The 19,901-nt window shown below is 51.9% G+C and overlaps 5 protein-coding genes and 1 long non-coding RNA gene across 10 annotated transcripts; 2 read left to right on the forward strand and 4 right to left on the reverse strand.

Moving 5' to 3' along the window:
• Positions 1-460: 460 nt before the first annotated feature.
• c20h19orf25 (chromosome 20 C19orf25 homolog) lies at positions 461-1,691 on the reverse strand. Its single transcript, XM_003977514.3, has 3 exons — positions 1,271-1,691; positions 1,002-1,162; positions 461-877 (listed from the first exon to the last, which is right to left on the reverse strand). The coding sequence occupies exons 2-3, from the start codon at positions 1,138-1,140 to the stop codon at positions 696-698; spliced, it is 321 nt and encodes a 106-aa protein (XP_003977563.1). The 5' UTR covers positions 1,141-1,162; positions 1,271-1,691; the 3' UTR covers positions 461-695.
• A 167-nt stretch (positions 1,692-1,858) lies between these two features.
• On the reverse strand, positions 1,859-5,188 carry reep6 (receptor accessory protein 6). 3 transcript variants are annotated; one of them, XM_029828124.1, is made up of 8 exons: positions 4,995-5,188; positions 4,364-4,457; positions 4,153-4,291; positions 3,280-3,448; positions 3,081-3,211; positions 2,900-2,938; positions 2,390-2,412; positions 1,859-2,275 (listed from the first exon to the last, which is right to left on the reverse strand). In XM_029828124.1, exons 1-6 carry the CDS (start codon positions 5,125-5,127, stop codon positions 2,924-2,926), a joined length of 681 nt encoding a protein of 226 aa, XP_029683984.1. In that variant the 5' UTR covers positions 5,128-5,188; the 3' UTR covers positions 1,859-2,275; positions 2,390-2,412; positions 2,900-2,923. The 3 variants fall into 3 exon arrangements, with proteins under 3 accessions (XP_029683984.1, XP_029683983.1, XP_029683982.1); XM_029828123.1 differs by lacking the exon at positions 2,900-2,938; XM_029828122.1 differs by lacking the exons at positions 2,390-2,412; positions 2,900-2,938.
• Positions 5,189-5,870: 682 nt separating this feature from the next.
• On the forward strand, positions 5,871-7,878 carry LOC101068337 (tetraspanin-33). 2 transcript variants are annotated; one of them, XM_011618690.2, is made up of 8 exons: positions 5,871-6,046; positions 6,259-6,316; positions 6,408-6,532; positions 6,614-6,688; positions 6,762-6,857; positions 6,961-7,089; positions 7,191-7,352; positions 7,507-7,878. In XM_011618690.2, exons 1-8 carry the CDS (start codon positions 5,990-5,992, stop codon positions 7,624-7,626), a joined length of 822 nt encoding a protein of 273 aa, XP_011616992.2. In that variant the 5' UTR covers positions 5,871-5,989; the 3' UTR covers positions 7,627-7,878. The 2 variants fall into 2 exon arrangements, with proteins under 2 accessions (XP_011616992.2, XP_003977565.2); XM_003977516.3 differs by having other exon boundaries at positions 5,877-6,046; positions 7,477-7,878.
• Positions 7,879-8,279: 401 nt separating this feature from the next.
• On the reverse strand, positions 8,280-15,699 carry LOC101068563 (excitatory amino acid transporter 5-like). The gene is made up of 11 exons (XM_003977517.2): positions 15,098-15,699; positions 14,226-14,305; positions 13,812-14,027; positions 12,766-12,808; positions 12,488-12,695; positions 11,635-11,734; positions 10,951-11,184; positions 10,679-10,873; positions 9,480-9,614; positions 9,287-9,389; positions 8,280-9,154 (listed from the first exon to the last, which is right to left on the reverse strand). Exons 1-11 carry the CDS (start codon positions 15,350-15,352, stop codon positions 8,993-8,995), a joined length of 1,731 nt encoding a protein of 576 aa, XP_003977566.2. The 5' UTR covers positions 15,353-15,699; the 3' UTR covers positions 8,280-8,992.
• A 546-nt stretch (positions 15,700-16,245) lies between these two features.
• On the reverse strand, positions 16,246-18,874 carry slc39a3 (solute carrier family 39 member 3). Of its 2 annotated transcripts, NM_001032674.1 has the most exon segments (4): positions 16,780-17,062; positions 17,094-17,988; positions 18,082-18,298; positions 18,713-18,874. In NM_001032674.1, coding segments are annotated over 2 exon segments (939 nt in total). In that variant the 5' UTR covers positions 18,283-18,298; positions 18,713-18,874; the 3' UTR covers positions 16,780-17,062; positions 17,094-17,250.
• On the forward strand, positions 18,293-19,392 carry LOC105418669 (uncharacterized). Its single transcript, XR_965772.2, has 3 exons — positions 18,293-18,700; positions 18,806-19,086; positions 19,207-19,392. It is a non-coding gene; the product is annotated as an uncharacterized lncRNA (long non-coding RNA).
• The last annotated feature ends 509 nt before the right edge of the window (positions 19,393-19,901 follow it).

Genomic DNA, 19,901 nt, shown 5'->3' on the forward strand with positions numbered 1-19,901 from the left:
CACACCTAGAGAGCATTATCTCGCTGATTACAATATCACGAGTGTTGACAGATTTATTTAACTAATAAATGAAACTGGTGCTGATGTTCAGGCCGACACATTTTGAAAGAAGGATCAATAATAATAAAAACGAGAAAAGTGAACTGGCAAAACCTGATCATCAATATTTCCTAATCGCACAAGCGAGCGCACGCGTCATTTGATGGAGTTTGTCTCCCCCTGCTGGTCAGCACCGGAACTTCCTGATCGCTCAGTTACGTCACTGCCGCGGGTGATCAATAAAGACTCTCAGGTTCAGTCACCTGTGACGTGAGGGAACCTGGAGACTCACAGCCAGGTAGTATCAATATAGAAGACCACTTCAAAAACAGTTTTTTATTTTTACTTTGTTACCGTTAGATACTAATGAACAGGTCTCAGCAGCACCAATATCAATAATCACAACAATTATACCAAAAACTGGGTTTGAACACTTTATTTTTTTAAATGTACACAAAAAAAGAAAAAAGGAAGAAGTTTGTGCCAGAAGTTTTTAAGCTGCTGTGTCCAGTTTCACCTTTAAGGGACAAATTAAGGGAGTTAAAATAGCACAAAGGCCGATCCATCGCTTTGATTGCCGTCATTAACAGCTGCTTCACGTCGCTGAGGACACAGATCAGCCTTTTCACACCTTCAACTGAGATGTCTGAACAGTGTCACTGCATTTGACCTTTGACCCGGGTCACCTCTTTCTGTAACTCCTCCCCCGCTGCTTGTAGCCCCTCCCTCTGCCGTAGAAGCCCCCTCTGTGCCTCCTCCAGCTGCTCATTCAGGTTCAAATAGCGCAGACACTGTTGGAAGCGCACCTCCACCTCGCTGTCAGCACGTCGGACCGGTTCTGAGAACAGAACCAGAGCACGAATCAGCACGTTTGGTACCTGATGCAGGTTTGTATCGGCGTGAATGAGGCGGGAGGCTCGAGGAGCTCCTCTGGATGGAGCTGCAGCGCTCCTCTTCCTCACCACGTCCTTTCTGATCCAGGATGCTGAAGACCGGGTCGTCAGCAGCAGCGCTCTGAATGTCCTCCAGAATTTGGTCCACGCTGGGGGGCTCGGGGCGGCTGGGCAGAACCACCCGGTTCTTGTTCTTAGAGCTGATCATTTTCCCGCAGAAGCTTCACGTCCTGCACAGGAAATGACGTGGCGGGTTTCAAACTACTGACCTTCATCAAATCAAACATCAACAAAACTGCGGCTGGATGACGTCACTGAGGCGAACAGATGTTTCTCACCTGTTTAAACTCAACTTTGACCTCGGTGCTCTCGCAAGTGACAGAAGCTAAGCTAACAGGCTCATTACCTGAACATGGAGCGAAGATTAACTTTGTTGAGTCCAGTTAAATATGTTACAATCATATATTTACAGTAATTAGAATATCACAGGAGAACCAAAGATTTGCGATCATAAGTCAACATTCAGGTGTGTGGAGACACCGAGTTCTGGGATCTTTAAACGGACTCAAGCTGGGAAAAGCTCCGAACTGAGCCGAACAAACGATAAAACAGGAGTTCTGTTCCTTAGACTTTTAAAAACGAACTCAAACCGCCTCATTCATCGCCGATTCTGTTGTTCATTTATCTTGAATTTGCGTTGAAAGGCTTTATTTTTCCTGTGGTTTCTTCTTCTTCGTCTTTTTTTTCTGCTTCGTCCTTTTCCCTCTTCTTCTTCTCTTCTTTCTGAGTCGTCTTGAGCTCAGAAGTTGTGTCGCCCCCTGCTGGTTCAGAACAACTAACGTTGCAGAAATTATATCCGGATTTTATTAAATAACAATATTGAATTTCATGTATATTTGTTTTTTTTGTTAAAAATGAGATAAAATAATTTCTCTGTAAGTTGAAATATGTTTCAATGCATTTAAAATATTTATAAAAACATTTTTTCTACAAAATAAGAGAAAAGTAAATAAGTAATTTATTTCAACGCCAAAATGTCACAAACTCACAACAAAAACAAAACACTTTTCAGGATGATCAATAAATAAAAACAAGCAAAGAGAAACAAGTTACAGCGAACACGCACACAGAGTTATATGTGAAACAGCGCCCCCTGTGGGTCACGCGCGAGCGTGGACAAGTGGTTCTTAGGATTTCAGCTCGTGAAAACTAATGAAAAACTCACTAACAGTATAGAAGTTCTATCTGGATCAGCTGATTCAGGTGCAGGTGTGTGTGGGAGGATCTTCTGCTCACATCCCAGTTGCTCTTCCTCACCGAGGCTCCTCCTCCTCCTCGTTGCTCTGCACAACAAAAACATTTCAGCTAATTCTGAAACGTATGTGCAGCATGTTCAGCCTCCTCCCAATGTGACCACAACAGACTTTAGCGGAGGTTTTGGTCGCCACCAGACTCACCATCAGTCTACAGTCAGATCGTCCTGATGGGCAGACAGACAACAGACACACATCAGGACATGTTTGGAGTAAACCTCGGCTCTGGTGGACCTCAGGGGCCACTGCTTGGCCCCTTTTAGTTAATGGAACGGTTCATTTTCAGGGGGTTTGGGATCCACAGGTGGGTCTGTTGACACTGAAGCTAAAGGGTTAGCTTAGCTCACATATAAGGAGCACATTTTAGAGGTGAACGCACAAAACCAGCGGCCCATACGGGGTACGATGAGGGTCAGGATAGAACTGGGTCTGAGTTATAGACAGACCATCACCACCATCAGCACTGGGATTAAACAGATCATAATGGCTCCTGCTACCAGTTTACTTCAGGTTACTAATCCTCAGAACTCTCAGCAGAACGGTGCCACCTGAGAGCTTCACGTTCTTCATGGAGGTAAACTGGGAGCAGAACCGGGATCTGGGCTGACGAAACAAAAGGGATCCATTTCTTTGGTTCGACAACACCAAACGTACCAGAGTGGTCGGTGACCAGATTGGTTAACCCAGGAAAGGCTGCAACAGGACGGCTAGAAATCAGAGTTCATGCTCTCCTGCTGCCAACATCTGCACTCTTCACTGATCTAGGAGGTGTGTGTGTGTGTGTGTGTGTGTGTGTGTGTGTGTGTGTGTGTGTGTGTGTGTGTGTGAGCCCTACCTGTCCTTCCTGCCTCGGCGCTCCAGCAGCAGGAGCTTCACCGGAGGTACTGGGTAAACTCTTGGTTTGGGTCTGACTGGCGTCCGGCGCCGGAGTCACCAGAGCTTTGTTCTTCATCAGCGTGGTGAGAACTGCACACAGAAGACAGGACTTCAGCACGCGGCCGTGGGTCGGCGCCGGCGGCGGCGTGGAGGAGCACCTTCTCGGGTCAGGTGCTCGGCGGCGTTCATGGCTTTGCCTCCCAGGCTGTTCACCATGTCGTCCACCATGGCTTCGTGGCGCAGGAAAACGGGCCGAACCACTTTGCTGTAGATGATCTGGGAGCCGTTCCAGCTGACCGGCGCCATGCACCACAACAGGAAGAGGCACTGACGGGGAGGAGATGTTCATCAGCACCAGAATTACAGAAAAACGACTGAAACAATCACGTTTTGTCCAATTCTGGACTCTTCAGACTTGATTTCAAGGTCAAGAAAGAAAAAACAACGTTCTCAGGTTCCTTCCAGGAAAACATCCACCGATCAGGAATTTGTTCTGACCTCTGAGAAGAGAACACCAATGATCTCTTCTTCACGGCTCCCCTCAGGAACCAAAAGACTATTTAAGATCTGGCTGAAGCAGATCATCGTCACCCTGCAGCTCTGGGGAAGCTCCTGGTCTGGACTGGCCAGAATCCATCAAAGGTGGTCCAAGGACGGACCAATGGTGAACTGGTCCTGGATGAACGTGGTGCACATGGGGAGGCTGGCTCAGGGGGTCCGATCCAACAGATGAGCTGCTGGAGCTCCAACCCTGAGGTTCTGCTGACCAGGCAGAAGCTACTCTGACATGTACAAAAATGGTCCAGGAATGTTCTGAGGAGCTCAACAGCAAGTTTGAGCTGCTGACTCCAGATTCTTCAAAGCATCCGGACCTGGAGGACCACCCAGTTCGGGGGTCTGCTGGGCTCCAGGCCTGGGCGGAGCAGCAGGTCTGAGATCCCTGATCGGTGGAGTTTTTCATCACGTTTTCCATCAAACATCTGATCATTATTTGGGTCGTTCACTAAACGGCGCCTGAGCGGTTTTCTCACTTTAAAAGCGTAGTAAAACGGAAACCAGTAGAGGAAAATATCGGAGAAGAACTCGCCGAGGCTGAAGATGCCGTACACCACCCAGTAGGTCAACCACTTGGTGTCATCTTCTTTACACGGACTCTCAATGGCTTTGATCCTGCAGACATCAAACAAACCCATCTGAGAAAAAGAGGCGAAACTGTCGGACGAAAGCAGCCGAGCAACTCACGAGTAATAAGCTGGGTAGACGAAACCGATGAGATTACAGAGCAGCGACGCTCCGTAGCCATAAACCAGGTAGAGCCCGGTCAGAGACACGCCCCCTGGACAGGTAACACAATGCAGAGTCAACACGTCCGCCCCCTGGTGGAGGCCCAGTGGAACAACACCGTCTTCCAGAAATTTAAACTTATTTAATCCATTTCTAAACTCTCTTAAACGGACACTGGCTAAGTCCTGTGCACTCATTTTGGCTCTGATCTTAAGTTTCTGGCTATCATTAGCACCTTCCGTCTTCATGTGCAGCTAACTAGATGGTCGGTTGTTTGGTTAGCTGTCATCCATCATTAGCTTGTAGCTATTGTCAGTCTGTAACATGTATCACACCATGTCGTAGCTAGTTCACAGCTAATGTTCTAACAGCTAGTATAAATCCACCGACACCCAGTGATGTCTGCTAAAGCTAGCTGCTGCTAATGTCACTAATGCCAGACCAGCCTTCTGTCAACGATGATGGACCAGAGAGGTTCTGGTCTGAGCAAAAGATGCTGTCTGGTTCACGGGAGGATTAACTGACTCCTCTGGTGAATGTAGGACAAATCTAAATCTACCAGAACAGGACAGAACCAGAACTCATGTACCAAACGCCAGGATCTTCCTCTTGATTCCTGTTTTCTCCTCCACCTTCCCCAGGAAGTCTGTCACCACATTCTTCTCGCTCAGGAACTTGTCAGCCCGCTCTCTGATAGATGAGAAGATGTCCAGCAGGCCCATGGTCCTGGATCGGGTCTTCTTTCAGGCCGTCGGGTTCAGCACAGCAGCAGGTGAACCACAACAGAATGGAGCTAATCCTCCAAATCAGATTTAAAAAGGGGGAGGGGCCAACAGACTCAGGGGCGGGGTAGGAGGGGAGGAGGGGTTTACAGAAAAAGAGGGTGTGACTGGAGGAGGAGCTGGATTTCTCCTAAACTGTTGGGTGTATATAAAGATGGCGATTTAGAATAAAAACCCTCCCAAGGCCGTCAGAGGTCCAGAGGAGGTCAAGAGGAGGTTCAGAGGAGGTTTAGAGGAGGTTCAGAGGTTGTTCAGAGGAGGTCCAGAGGAGGTTTAGAGGAGGTTTAGAGGAGGTCCAGAGGTTGTTCAGAGGAGGTCCAGATTAGGTCCAGAGGAGGTCAAGAAGAGGTCCAGAGGAGGTCGAGAAGAGGTTCAGAGGAGGTCCAGATTAGGTCCAGAGGAGGTTTAGAGGAGGTCCAGAGGAGGTTCAGAGGAGGTTCAGAGGAGGTTTAGAGGAGGTCCAGAGGAGGTTTAGAGGAGGTTCAGAGGAGGTTCAGGGGAGGTCCAGAGGAGGTCCAGAGAAGGTTCAGAGGAGGTCCAGAGGAGGTCCAGAGGAGGTCCAGATTAGGTCCAGAGGTGGTCCAGAGGAGGTCCAGATTAGGTCCAGATTAGGTCCAGAGGAGGTCCAGAGGAGGTTCAGAGGAGGTCCAGAAGAGGGAGCTGTCTGTTTCTGTCTGCCTGCCACGGGTCTGACAGACCTGAGCTTCCTCCATCGTCATGGCGATGACGTCAGGAATGCCTGTGCAGGCACAAACACGCCTGTGTCTCCAGCACAGCAACAGTTGGCTGATCAGCAGAGGACATGAGAGGCTACAGAACCATCAAATACACCTTGTTCACCTTCTGCTACTGTTTCTGGGTGAGTCCGATCACTCACACCCACCACAGTAAAAAGTTCTGCCGCTCAGACGAGTCGCCTGCGGAGCGACGGGAGAAACAGACGGTTCAGAGCGTCATGAGTCCGGCTGAACCTGCAGAGGTGCTTCACGCCAGGAGCAACGATCTACGGGTGGTTGATGGCGGCGGGTTTTTGGGTTCTGCTGAGAACTTTGAGGTTCTGTTTGTCTACAGGTGGTGAGCGCTGTCCTCACAGCGGTTGGAATCTACGCAAAGGTCGCCAAGGAGAAAGGTCGGTCCGACTGTCTGAGTACGCTAGCAGTTAATGCTAACACTTAATGCTAACAGTTAATGCTAACAGTTAAGAGCTTTTGTAAACGTAGATGTGGTGGACACTCTGGCGTTGGACCCAGCTCTGCTCCTCATTGTGGTGGGTTCCTTCATGTTCCTCATCACGTTCTTCGGGTGTTTTGGGGCGCTGCGTAACTCCGCCCACCTGCTGAAGACGGTACCACCGATTATTGATCGATCACCGATCGGCTGCTTCTGGTTCTGCTGACTCAAAGTTGCAGTTCTAATGTTCCTGCAGTTTCTGGGGATCCTGGTAGCAGTTCTCCTCCTGCAGGTGACCGCTGGAGTCCTCGGTTACCTCTTCACCGACTTGGTAACGTCACACGGCATGGTTGCCACGGCGAGCTAACGCTAGCTAGCTTTGAGCATGTGATGATGTCATTCAGGTGATGGAGAGGACAGAGAAGCTGATGATGAAGACGGTTGTTCGCTACAGGGAGGACCGTGATCTGGAGAATGCCATTGACTTCATCCAGAAGAAGGTGTGTGTGTGTGTGTGTGTGTGTGTGTGTGTGTGGGGGGGGGGGGTGATGACATGACCTACAGGAAGTGAAGCACCTGTGGAAACCACTTTCCTGTCTATAGTTTCAGTGTTGTGGAGTCGAGAGCTACAAAGACTGGTCCAGAAACATCTACTTCCTGTGTTCTGATGCCAACCCCAGCGTGGAGGCCTGTGGGGTTCCCTTCTCCTGCTGCACCGACCAGCAGAACCAGGTAAGGAACCAGGAGCAGAACCTGCAGATGTTCTGAAACACCCTGGATCTCCCCAGGGCCGTGTGCTGAGCCTGTGGTTCACCTGCGTTGTCCGTCTGCAGACCGTTCTGAACACCATGTGTGGTTTCGGGATGCAGTCGTTGGATACCGGCACGGCAGCTCGGGACATTTTCACCGCCGGCTGCCTGGAGAAGATTATGGGCTGGACCAGAACCAACATGGTGCTGGTGGGGGGTCTGACGGCCGGCCTGCTGCTGCTGGAGGTGACCCGCTAGTTTACTGACGAACGCTCTTCCTGTAAATCGGAAGAATGAAAATTCAGTGACTGATGAAAGCACAGTCAGACAGTTGCCATGGCAGCAGGGAGTCACGGCGGTGTGTCCACAGGTGTGTCTCATCTGTCTGGCCTCCGCTCAGATCTCCATCGTCAACAAAGTCCGGAAGCATCAGAAGAATCAAGAATCACGTGACCGAGCGGCGTCGCACAGGAAGGAGAGCGTCTGGCTTCCTGCCTTCGCCGACATCGCAGACCAGTGATGGTGCACCTGAGGAGGGCGTGTCCGGACCCGAGGGGGCGTGTCCGGACCCGAGGGGGGCGGGACTTTGGGAAGACTTCAGGTGATCCTTTAGCAGTTAGCATCGCTGCTAACGGAAGACTGTTTTACGTTTGTCAATATTTTCTCAACTCAAACTGATTTATTTTGATACTGGAGCCTCATTAAGTGACATTTTAATTGTTATTTATTATTTGTATCAGCACAAGACAAATAAAAGGATTTTAAGAGGAATCTTCGTTCTAATGAATATGAGCAGGTTCTCAGAACCGGAGTTCTCCTCCGGTCTCCAACACCTGCAGCTTCATTCCGACATTAATAAACTCCTCCAAAAAAAAAAAAGGTTAAAGGCACCGGACCTAATCTGGTTCCGGATCCACTGAGGAACCTTTGTTGGAGTCGTTTCCGTTCCACTTTCTACTGCAGCGACATTCCTGTCTCACCTCCAGGATTCTGGTTCTGGGACCAAAAGGTCCTGGAGAGGGGAAGCAGCTGAAGAGCTGTGGAAGGTTGAGGATCAATGATTTTATTTTCCAGTACAAAGACAGAAACGGCAGAAAGTTGCAAAAGAAGCAGGTGGATCATATAAAAACAGAGTTTGCAGATGTTGCAGATGTTGGCAGGCTGAAGGTCACGTTAAGGCAGATCTACACGTTCATCTGTGAGGAGGCTCCACAACAGCAAAACAGCTCTAAAGGTTCCTGAAGGAACGATGGTACCACAACAAAACCACATTAGCTGATCAGACTGGAGAAACGGACCCCGAGAGCATCGTTAGCTAATTAGCCGTCACTAGTTCTTCCCGTGATCCTGTTTTTACTTTCACGTACAAATAAAGGAATAAAAATAAAGCACACAGACTTCAACTGAAGCCATTAGGAAGCATTCCGGCATGTTGAGCGACCCAACGCTGCCGGGAACACCGAAGAAGAACAAGGTCCAGTCTGATGAAGACGAAGAGCACTTGGATTCCTTCCAGCCTTCTGATTGGACCAATTAGGCTTTCGGATCGGCCGGCGAACCACAGCACGCCAGACGCTGCTGCACCTTCCTTCATCCAGCCCCCATGTTGGGACTCCACCGATGGAGGCCCGGAGCGTTCGGCCCAGCAGAACTCCAGCAGAACTCCAGCAGAACTCCAGCAGGACTCCAGCAGGACTCCAGCAGAACTCCAGCAGGACTCCAGCAGAACTCCAGCAGAACTCCAGCAGAACTCCAGCAGTTTTGGCCCCTTTCCTGTTTTCTGAGCCTCAGAGTTCTGAAGACTTCCACCACCGTGCACGAGGGTCCCAGAAAAGGTTCCAATGTCTTTTTGGCCCTGTTTGGTGGCCTTGTGGGCCCAGAGGTGCTCACACCTGACAGATGTTGTAGTAGACGGTGTGCGCGTGCCTCTCGCCCGCGGCGTCGCCCGTTTTGTCAAACCCGTCTCTGTGGGTGTGGATCTCGGCCATTGGCACGTTGACGCAGTGAGAGTTGTTATGAGGAGCTTGTGTTCCGTAAGACGGGACTGACTGTGTGGGGAACAAAAAAAAGATAGCATGTGTTAGCCCACGGACTAGCCTAGCGTAGCTACTGGCTAGCTAAGCAGCGCAATGATTTAAGGGAAGAACAGTTAGCGCGTGAAGTCGCTGCAGACTTTGTACCTTTCCAGCAGCGCTGAGGGGGAAATCTTTCCGACAGAGGTGGTCGATGATTCCCGCCGCCAGGGCGTCACCCAGCACGTTGATCATGGTGCGAAACCTGTCACTATGGAAACGGTAAACAGGAATCTTTCAGCTAAACGCTTCAAACTTCACTGTTGAGTTAACTTTGAGATGGAGAGCTCGTCGTACTCACAGGATCCAATCAATGGCTACAATCAGTGTGATGTCATCAGGCGGCAGGCCCACTGACGTCAACACTATCACCATGGTAACCAGACCAGCCTGAGGGATCCCTGCTGCACCGATGCTAGCGGCTGTAGCTGTGATGCTGTCAGGCAGAAAACAAACTGGTTTTATTACTGGTGCTACTGGTCAGTTCAACTGTATTTATGCAGCATCTGTTCCAGTCAACAGTGCGTAGCTCTACAGACGCACAGCACGGTACAGACGCACAGCACGGTACAGACGCACAGCACGGTACAGACGCACCAGCACCGTACAGACGCACAGCACGGTACAGACGCACAGCACGGTACAGACGCACAGCACGGTACAGACGCACAGCACGGTACAGACGCACAGCATGGTACAGACGCACCAGCACCGTACAGACGCACAGCACGGTACAGACGCACAGCATGGTACAGACGCACCAGCACCGTACAGACGCACAACCAGACGCACCAGCACCGTACAGACGCACAGCACGGTACAGACGCACAGCACGGTACAGACGCACAGCATGGTACAGACGCACCAGCACCGTACAGATGCACAACCAGACGCACCAGCACCGTACAGACGCACAGCACGGTACAGACGCACAGCATGGTACAGACGCACCAGCACCGTACAGACGCACAACCAGACGCACCAGCACCGTACGGACGCACCAGCGCGGTACAGACGCACCAGCACGGTACAGACGCACAGCACGGTACAGACGCACCAGCACGGTACAGACGCACAGCACGGTACAGACGCACCAGCACGGTACAGACGCACAGCACGGTACAGACGCACAGCACGGTACAGACGCACCAGCACGGTACAGACGCACAGCACGGTACAGACGCACCAGCACGGTACAGACGCACCAGCACCGTACAGACGCACCAGCACCGTACAGACGCGCCAGCACCGTACAGACGCACCACTAGACGTACCAGCACGGTACAGACGCACCACTAGACGTACCAGCACGGTACAGACGCACCACCAGACGTACCAGAACGGTACAGACGCACCAGCACGGTACAGACGCACAGCACCGTACAGACGCACCAGCACGGTACAGACGCACAGCACCGTACAGACGCACGTTGCCATCAGCTTCACAGACGTAAAACCACCAAGAAATGTGGACCATTTGATCAGTTTCGGACTCGTTACCTGATGGTGACCAGCTGGCCAAAGTCCAGTTCGTAGTCGTTGACCTGGGCGATGAAGATGGCCGCCACGGCCTCGTACAGCGCCGTGCCGTCCATGTTGATGGTGGCGCCCACCGGCAGCACGAAGCGGGCGATCTGCCGCTCCACGTGACAGTTCTCCAACAGACACTTCATGGTGATGGGCAGCGTGGCCGAGCTGCCAAGAGACAACAGCACAAAGGGCTTGAGACCAGTCCAGACCAGCCCTGAACCAGGACCGTCCTGGATGCTGACCTGGAGGAGGTGGCCAGGGCGATGACCATGGCCTGCAAGAGCCCACGGATGTAACTGAAGGGGTTCTTCTTGGTCAGGATGAAGTAAAAGAGAGGGAGGAGGATGAGTCCATGGACAAAAAGTCCAGCAAGGACGGTGATTCCATACCAGCCCAGTTTCTTCCCCAGAGTGCTCGGGTCCTGCATGTCCAGGATCTTCCCTGCCACCAGGAAGATGATCCCAAATGGAAAGTACCTGTGGGAAGACAAGCAGAGCGGTTCCAGAGCGGGTCAGGCTGGTGCCGAGCTTCACCCTCTGGACCCTTTCACATCTTTCTCTGCTTCCGTTGGGGAATTATTGACATGATGATTCTGACATCGCCGAAGAAAGAACAGTTCTGTTCTTATCCGGTTATGGTTCTTATCCGGTTCTGGGTCGCAGGGCAGCTGGTTTCATAGGGAACCTCGGAACCCCTACCACGCCACCCCCCTCCTGGACATTCCAGATGTTGTTCCTCAGCTCAGCTCTCCCAACCACCCAGAACAGCTGATCCAGTCAGCCTCCATCCTCTGATCACTCGTGAACAAGGCTGATTAGACCGAGGACACGAACTCTTAAACCCACGTGCACGACTTCGAACCATCGACACGTCAAACCAGACCGGAGTGGCCGTGTAAACCAGTACACGTCGTGGCTGCGTCTCACCAGACGGCGGCGTTGATGATCTTCATGACGCACTCGTTGATGCACTGACACACGTTGACCAGCGGAGCTCCTCGTTCTCCCATCCGACCCAGCAGCAGACCTGCAACACAACCGCACTTTTACTGGTCCCGGTACTGAGGGTGTCATCGGTACACCCACGAAGGTGATCACTCAATACTCGAGACCAGGAGCACAAAGACCAGGAACAGGAAGACCAGGAACAGGAAGACCAGGAGCACAAAGACCAGGAAGACAAAGACCAGGAGCACAAAGACCAGGAACAGGAAGACCAGGAACAGGAAGACCAGGAACAGGAAGTCCAGGAACAGGAAGACCAGGAGCACAAAGACCAGGAAGACAAAGACCAGGAGCACAAAACCCAGGAACAGGAAGACCAGGAGCACAAAGACCAGGAACAGGAAGTCCAGGAACAGGAAGACCAGGAGCACAAAGACCAGGAGCACAAAGACCAGGAACAGGAAGACCAGGAGCACAAAGACCAGGAGCACAAAGACCAGGAGCACAAAGACCAGGAAGACAAAGACCAGGAGCACAAAGACCAGGAGCACAAAGACCAGGAAGACAAAGACCAGGAAGACTAAGACCAGGAAGACAAAGACCAGGAACAGGAAGACCAGGAGCACAAAACCCAGGAGCACAAAGACCAGGAGCACAAAGACCAGGAGCACAAAGACCAGGAAGACAAAGACCAGAGCACAAAACCCAGGAGCACAAAGACCAGGAGCACAAAGACCAGGAGCACAAAGACCAGGAAGATCTTATATTGTATTGGGGTGCACACGATCATGGAGAGCAGACCAGCACCAGGGACCAGGGACGGGGGGAGACTCACCCATGGTGGCGGAGAAGACAACGATGCCGAGGACGTTCATCTGCTGGCTGCTGCCGGGATTTGTTTTGTACATGACCTCAGGGGGCGGAGTCAGCTCCAGGTACACCGTCCGGCCTTTCGGGTCGCTGTCATCTGGAACCACGTACACAAAGTTGGGCTGGACGGTTTTGGTCTGAACTTTGAGGATGGGAATCAGATCCGTTTTGTACTGCAGAAAACACAGGTTGTTAGAGGAGACCTGTGCGGGCCGGTCCTGGACCTGTTCTGGTGCTGCTCACCTGCTGGAACGTGGCCTCGATCAGGTTGGACGGAACCATGTTTCTGTGGACAGAACCAGCAGAACCGCACTAATGAGAACACCTGCGTGACAGGAGCGAGTCCGCCCCAGTCACAGGAGGGGGGAGGAGCTTGGACGAGGAGCTTGGACGGCCGTCAGAGGTCAGAGGTCACCCGCATGACGGTGGCGTGAGCTCGTGGAGATCACGGTCGGCCAACGTGCCACAGCTGAGATCACGGCAGCGCACGCGACCACTCATTTAATCTATTACTCATCCCCGCGGGATTACTAAAAATACAGCCGTGAGCCTCCACGCTAATGGGATTGATGATTGGTGTGTGTGTGTGTGTGTGTGTGTGTGTGTGTGTGTGTGTGTGATAGAGAGACTGTGTTTTGGTAAACAAACATCATTTCCTGTTACCTCTAAACAGATTCAAAGGGGGAGGAGTCAACCCTGACAATCAGCAGGTGCGGTTCACAGGACACACACACACATGCACGTGAACGTGCACACCCGCACGCCCTCTCTCTCCTCACCGGAGCTCCGCGTATTCCTGTTTGTCTAATCAAAGATGGCCACTTCCTGTCACTGCAGAGAAATGAGGTCATCATTTGGAGTCAGTGGTGGTTATGGGGGCGGAGCTTTATGTGTCGTTCACTGATCGACGCCCCCCACTGGCAGCATGTGACTGACGCCATAAACGGCGTCGCATCGTGAACACGATCCAGTCGACACCGTTTGAGTTTACTCATAAATAAAAAACATGGTTTGTTTGATGATGTTGTTTGATGTTTGATGATGTTCTTAAATAATTAACCTTAAAATGATTAGCTAGTAATTAACGGTGTGTACGGTCTCACGAGCGACTGCAAAGGATGGTGGGAAATGTTGCAATCCTCACGCAATGTTTGGCCCTACGAGACGCCGAGCGTCCTAGTTAGGGGACTCTTTAGGGAGCAGGAAGGCAGCAGGTCGGCATGGTTACCGTTGATGGGAAGGAAGTCAGGAAGTCGTGGGACTGGAACCCTGCAGGGAAGAACTGTCACCTGATGAGGTCGAGCAGAGCGTCGGCTGACGTCATGACCGGCCCCCCGCCCAGCCGGTGGCTCTCCATCTCCGTCCCAACGCCCGGTTTGATGATGACGACCAGCATGATTCCAACCACCACGGCGATGAAGGTGGTCCACAGGTAGTAGGTGACGGTGAGGACGCCCATTCGACAGCAGGCCTTTGACTCCATGGACGACAGGCCGGACATCAGGCTGCAGACAGACTCGCGTTACAGGTCGTGACCTCTGCTGCAGCAGCAGAGGTCGTGACCTTTGGTGCAGCAGCAGATTGATGCACGTCTGATTAGCTGAGGTGTTTTCAGTGCTGCTTTAAAGGTCCTCCTCCTCCAAATGTCAACATCTTACAGTAAAACTGACGAGCTCACACTCATGCTCAGGTGTGCAACACACCTGGAGGTGATCAGAGGAAGGATTAGCATCTTTAGCATCCTCATCAGCAGTTCCCCAGGAAACGAGAAGTAGATCTTTGCCTGTTACAAAAGTCAGAAAAACATTTCATATTCATCCAAATCAAGAATTATTAATCCAGCCAGCTTTTCCTGTCAAAGTAAAGATAAATAAGCACAGCAACTATTGTGTTAACCTCTCAGAGTAAGAGACCCCACAACAGACAGGTCCCCATGGTGGAGAAGCCCCAACAGTGGAGGAGTCCCCACGGTGGAGGAGGCCCCACGGTGGAGGAGTCCCCACAGTGGAGGAGTCCCCACAGTGGAGGAGGCCCCACAGTGGAGAAGCCCCCCACGGTGGAGGAGCCCCAACGGTGGAGGAGTCCCCACGGTGGAGGAGTCCCCACGGTGGAGGAGTCCCCACGGTGGAGGAGTCCCTACACTCTACCAAAGCATTGTAATATATTTTTAGGGTTTTAGGGATGTTTTCCTTGCTGCCTGCCTTTTAGGTTCTCGTTAGGTTTCAGAAGCTCAGATTCAAGAAAGAATTCTAGTAAAACTTTCCCTGCTGTTTTTGTTCCAACAACAAAGTGGATTACAGAGAAGAGGGAGAGCCGTGAGCAGATCACCTGAGTTCTGACCTACAGATTCTGAGAAAGGACGAAAGGAAACTCAACCCTTATAAAGAAAAGAAAGAAGCTTATTTATGAAAGACCTAATATGCACATAAACATCGATATGTGTGTGTGTGTGTAAATAATCATAATTAAAAAGGTATAAAAACAAAGTCACTGCTGAAAGATGTCAATTTTAGACGCATAATTAAAGGGAACATTGGCTCGGCTCTGCTGGGGACCAGGTCCTGGTGTGTGGTACCTGTGTGGAGAGCTGTGTTCCCCTCAGCATGAAGCCCAGCGTGCAGCCGGTGACCACGGCGATGACGGACAGCGTGAGCAGCCCGTGCTGCTTAAAGAAGGCCTTCACGCTCCGGTTCCGCTCCTCCTTGCAGAGAGCCTTGAGGCAGCCCTTGGCTCGGTCCCACATGCTGCTCTTCCCTCCCGGTCCGGGGCCATACGAGCCCTGTTCGGAGCGCGCCTCCTCCTCTGCGCTCGGTAGCAGAAGCTCCTCCATAGCCGCTCCAACGTTCCGGTTCTCCTTACGGTCCTTGGCAGGCTGACAAACCGGGACAGAACGAGTCAAAGTCGGCCTCACCTTTTCCACCGGGGGATTAACTCCTCCTGGTCCGAGCCGAGCCAACCGTCTGCAGGCAGCAGCAGGGAGACTTAGCAGAGATTAGCGGATTAACCCAGGGACGCCTCACGCCTCTGTGCTGACCTCTGCTCCAGCTGCTGGACCCCTGAAACCAGCCTGGCCGGACGCAGGCAGCAACTTTGACCAACCTGTTTATTTCTAAATGTCTGAAGACCCAATGTTCAATACTCCTGATGCATGATGGACGGATAAAAACCTTCCATCAAACTGGTGCAGGTCATCAGGACAACAAAGACTGGACAACAACAAAGACCACTGGACAACAACAAAGACGACTGGACAACAACAAAGACTGGACAACAACAAAGACGACTGGACAACAACAAAGACGACTGGACAACAACAAAGACGACTGGACAACAACAAAGACGACTGAACAACAACAAAGACCACTGGACAACAAAGACGACTGGACAACAAAGACCACTGGACAACATGTGGACCCAGCAGTCTGGACCTCAGCAGGTTCTGCCCAGGTGCCCTTGAGCAGCGTCGTGTGCAGCTGAATTATTGTCCATTCTGGGACGAACTGAAGAGTTTGGGACCTCAGATCAGCTGTAAGAGCGTCCCAGCCCAGCAGGGGGCAGCAGAGACACCACGAACTGCTCCGATCTGAGAGCTGAGAACTGGGACGTCAGCAGGCTGGACAACCTTCCAGGTGGAGACAGCCGTCCAGATGTTCCTCACAGCTGGAACATCCTCTCCACAATACTGACATGAAAACCGGAAAGAACAGGCTGAAGCAGTCGGACCACCATGAAACATTTTATTAAATTAATCTAAAAACGAGTCTTTTCTGGGATCTGAAATGACCATTTTACCAAAAGGATTCAGCTGAATCAAGACAAATAACGAGGCAGATTTTTAAAGGTATTTCTGACACTGATAAAGGATTCTGACAACATCTGTAACATCTGGCGTTGACAGTCACACGTGAGGAACTTTACACAGGCCTGAACATGATGGGGGGGAAGCTAACGCCTCGAGCTAACACAACATACTGTTTCCTGTCAAAGCACTTGAAAATGATTTAAAACCTAAAGAAAAGCAGAAACATCAGCCGTCACAGCCAAAGTTCTGCAGTATCTTAGTTCACAACAAAACTTTCTGGTTGAATTAAACACGTTGCTCACAGACTGTTGCTAAGAAACGGAGCCCCGTGGCCACGAATGAGCGTTAGCTAAGTGTGAAAGCAACCAAACATCCCATCATACCAGAGGTCTGACAGGTTGTTAATTATTAATTGAGCTAATTTTTAAGGCCATAGAAGAACCTCAGCAAACAAAGTCAGTGTTTTCTATTTATTCACCAGTAAATACAATTACAATCACTGGAGCGGCGCCGACGTTGCTCTGGATGGTTGTTGATTCCTGTTGATTCCCGTCAGCTCACAATCAGCAGCTCCGCCTTAAAACGTTAGAATGACGAACAAAAGAAACCAAATGAGCCTCTGAGGCGTGTTGAAGCTACATAAAGCTGAGAGAAGCTCCAGTGGTGGAGGAGGCCCCACAGTGGAGGAGTCCCCACGGTGGAGGAGGCCCCACGGTGGAGGAGTCCCCACGGTGGAGGCCCCACGGTGGAGGAGGCCCCACGGTGGAGGAGGCCCCACGGTGGAGGAGGCCCCACGGCGGAGGAGGCCCCACGGTGGAGCACTACTCATGGAAGTGGACCAGCTTGCTCGGGACTGGTCCGACTGCTTTGGTCAGTACTCGAAGGGAGGCTGTGACTGGACCAGTTCTGGGGAGACCTCCTGCACGTCACCACTTGATGAACACGAGCAGAGCGAGAGCGGCGTACCCGAGGATGAGGAAGAGCACTTTGAGCAGCCGGTCCTGTTTCTCATCCAGCTCTCGGGACAAAATTTCAAAGAACGTGATAAACAGGAAGGTGCCGGCGGCGAGTCCCTGCAGCACCACCGACGCCACGGTGCCCGCGAGCGTCTGTGCCGACTCGATGACCATCCCCAGCACCATCCCGAGGGGGATCATCAGACTGACGGTCAAACCCAGCTTGACGGCATGTTTCATACCCAGAGAAGCCTTTGCAACACTCGCTCCAAGCGCCACAGCAGCCAAGGCCTCGTGGATGGCCACGCCCAGGAAGAGGCTGGCCAGCCGGGCGCCGTCGTCCTGCAGGCCCAGCGCCACGCCTTCAAACACAGAGTGAGCCGAGAGAGCAAAGACCAGCCCGAGCAGGCGAAGGGGCCCCGCCCCGGCTAACTTAGCGGGGTTGAAGTGTCCGTGCTGGTGCCCGTGGGGGTGGAGGTCGTGGTGGCCCTGAGACGAGGAAATGAAGGGCGTGTCGTACTCCGAGTCGCTGCCGGCCTCCGAGCCGCCGGCGTTGAAGGTTTCAAGGTCGATGAAGGACGGTTTGTCCTTCTTGAACGTGAGGGCGGTCTGCTCCACAAACACGGTGAGGAAGAGGCCGATCATCATCATGGTCTCCGCCAGCGGGTAGTCGCTGCTCACCTTCAGCTGCTCCAATAAGGAGGCCACCTACAGGTGAACACGTGCACAGCACAGGTGAAAGAGGCCACAGCTCCCATCACGCTCATTCTCCGTGTGTGCACGCGTGTGCGTGCGCCTCACCTTCTCCCTCACTGCAGGCAGCAGAGCATTGAAGCAAGTGGCCAGGAACACTCCTCCTCCGAAGGCGTTGAGCAGCGGCAGAGACCTCCGGTACCTGAGAGCCGAGTCGGAGCTGAGCAGGCGCACCGGGACCAGGACCCCTGCGAGCATCAGGACCAGCAAGCCCAGCATGCCCAGCAGCTTGGCCACCAGGATGTCCATCCTGAAGCTGCCCGGGCTGCCTCGTTAGCAGCAGGTGGAGGGTGGAGAACAGGTTAGACTGACAGGTGTGTTGGTGCCGTGTGCACCCTCACTAACACAACCGAGTGATGAGCAAAAGCTGTGCAACCCTGATGACGTGATCAGGTGTTCGCCGACAAGAACCTGCCTCCATGTGCGCTCAACACCAAATGATTCCCTTTAAACCGCTCAGCTGTCATAAATAGGACCCATTATAAAAGGTGGGACAGCCCGTTTCCGGCTAACAGCGGCTAGCTTAGCGGCTAAGAGCCACCAGTTAGCCCGCAACTAGTCAAAGTAGCTTTCATCTGAAGCTTCGCCGCAGCCTAAATGGGCTCTTCGGCCCAGTCTGACCAGTATAAACGCTGCTGGCTCCTCGCACAGCCCAGAGCCTGAAAAGGTCGGTGTTTACCTGTCCGTCCGTCCGTCCCCGCTCCCGCGGCGGCACAAGCGACTTCCTGCTTACGTCACGATCGTCTTTAATGAAGGATTTTACTGGCTTCAGGTTAAAGCGTCGCTGGAAGCGGTTACAGAGCCGGACCTGGACCAGCCTCAGCCCTGCTGCCAGGTGTCTGTCCTCGGGGAGGACACCGCCCCTCCTGCCCCCTCCTGCCCCAGGGGGCAGCAGACGCCCTCGACCCGCAGCTCTTCCTTCCTTGAAGCAGCTGCAGCAGAACCGGGACCGTGGAAGAACCAACGGATGGTTTGAGCATCTGTGACGGCCTCATTCGACCTGCTGATGAAGCTGCTTTAAGGAGCGCGTTGTGTTTTCAACCAGAAAACCAGGTTTGGTTTTATTTACACTACTGACTGGAGCTGGACTGGCAAACTGTCAGTGTGATTTAATATCCTGATTAAATATCCTGATTAATTACCTTCATGTTCTCTTCCGTTGGTCCTCAACAGAGCTGCAGGTGTTTGGCTGCTACCTGGAACCGATGTTGTACGTCAGGCTGAACATGGGCTTCGACCTCAACGATTGGATATTTCAATAATTGTCAGACGTGCTCAGCTTGAAGAAATAAAGTAATTTTCTGTGTCCGGTATCGGCAACATGTGACGTTTTTAATAAATCAAAGCACTTTTAAGGTCTTTGAGTAATTCTGTATTTGCCAACATCATCGCTTCTACAAAAGATCCTCCTGCTAAAATATCAGTAAAAACATGGAAGGAAACCTCACATGATTAGTTTTATAGGGCAACGTTAGTGCCAATAGATGTGGACGTCGTTAGCAGGTCAAAGGAGTTCAAAAACCTGTGTGTGTGTGTGTGTGTGTGTGTGTGTGTGTGTGTGTGTGTGTGTGTGTGTGTGTGTGCGCGCACGCTGCAGCAAATCCACATGACAGAGCTGGATGGAAACATTAAAGGCTTCTTTACATCATTATATTCACAGATTACATGTTAAACACACACCAGGTAAATGGCCAGATGCTCATTTTAATTTGAAGTGTTCTGCCCCCCTCACACACTCTCTCTCTCTCTCACACACTCTCTCTCTCTCACTCTCTCACACACTCTCTCTCTCTCTCTCTCACACACTCTCTCTCTCTCTCTCTCACACACTCTCTCTCTCTCACACTCTCTCTCTCTCTCACACACTC

This window comes from Takifugu rubripes, chromosome 20 (assembly GCF_901000725.2).
Source record: "Takifugu rubripes chromosome 20, fTakRub1.2, whole genome shotgun sequence".
Taxonomy (NCBI): Eukaryota; Metazoa; Chordata; class Actinopteri; order Tetraodontiformes; family Tetraodontidae; genus Takifugu; species Takifugu rubripes.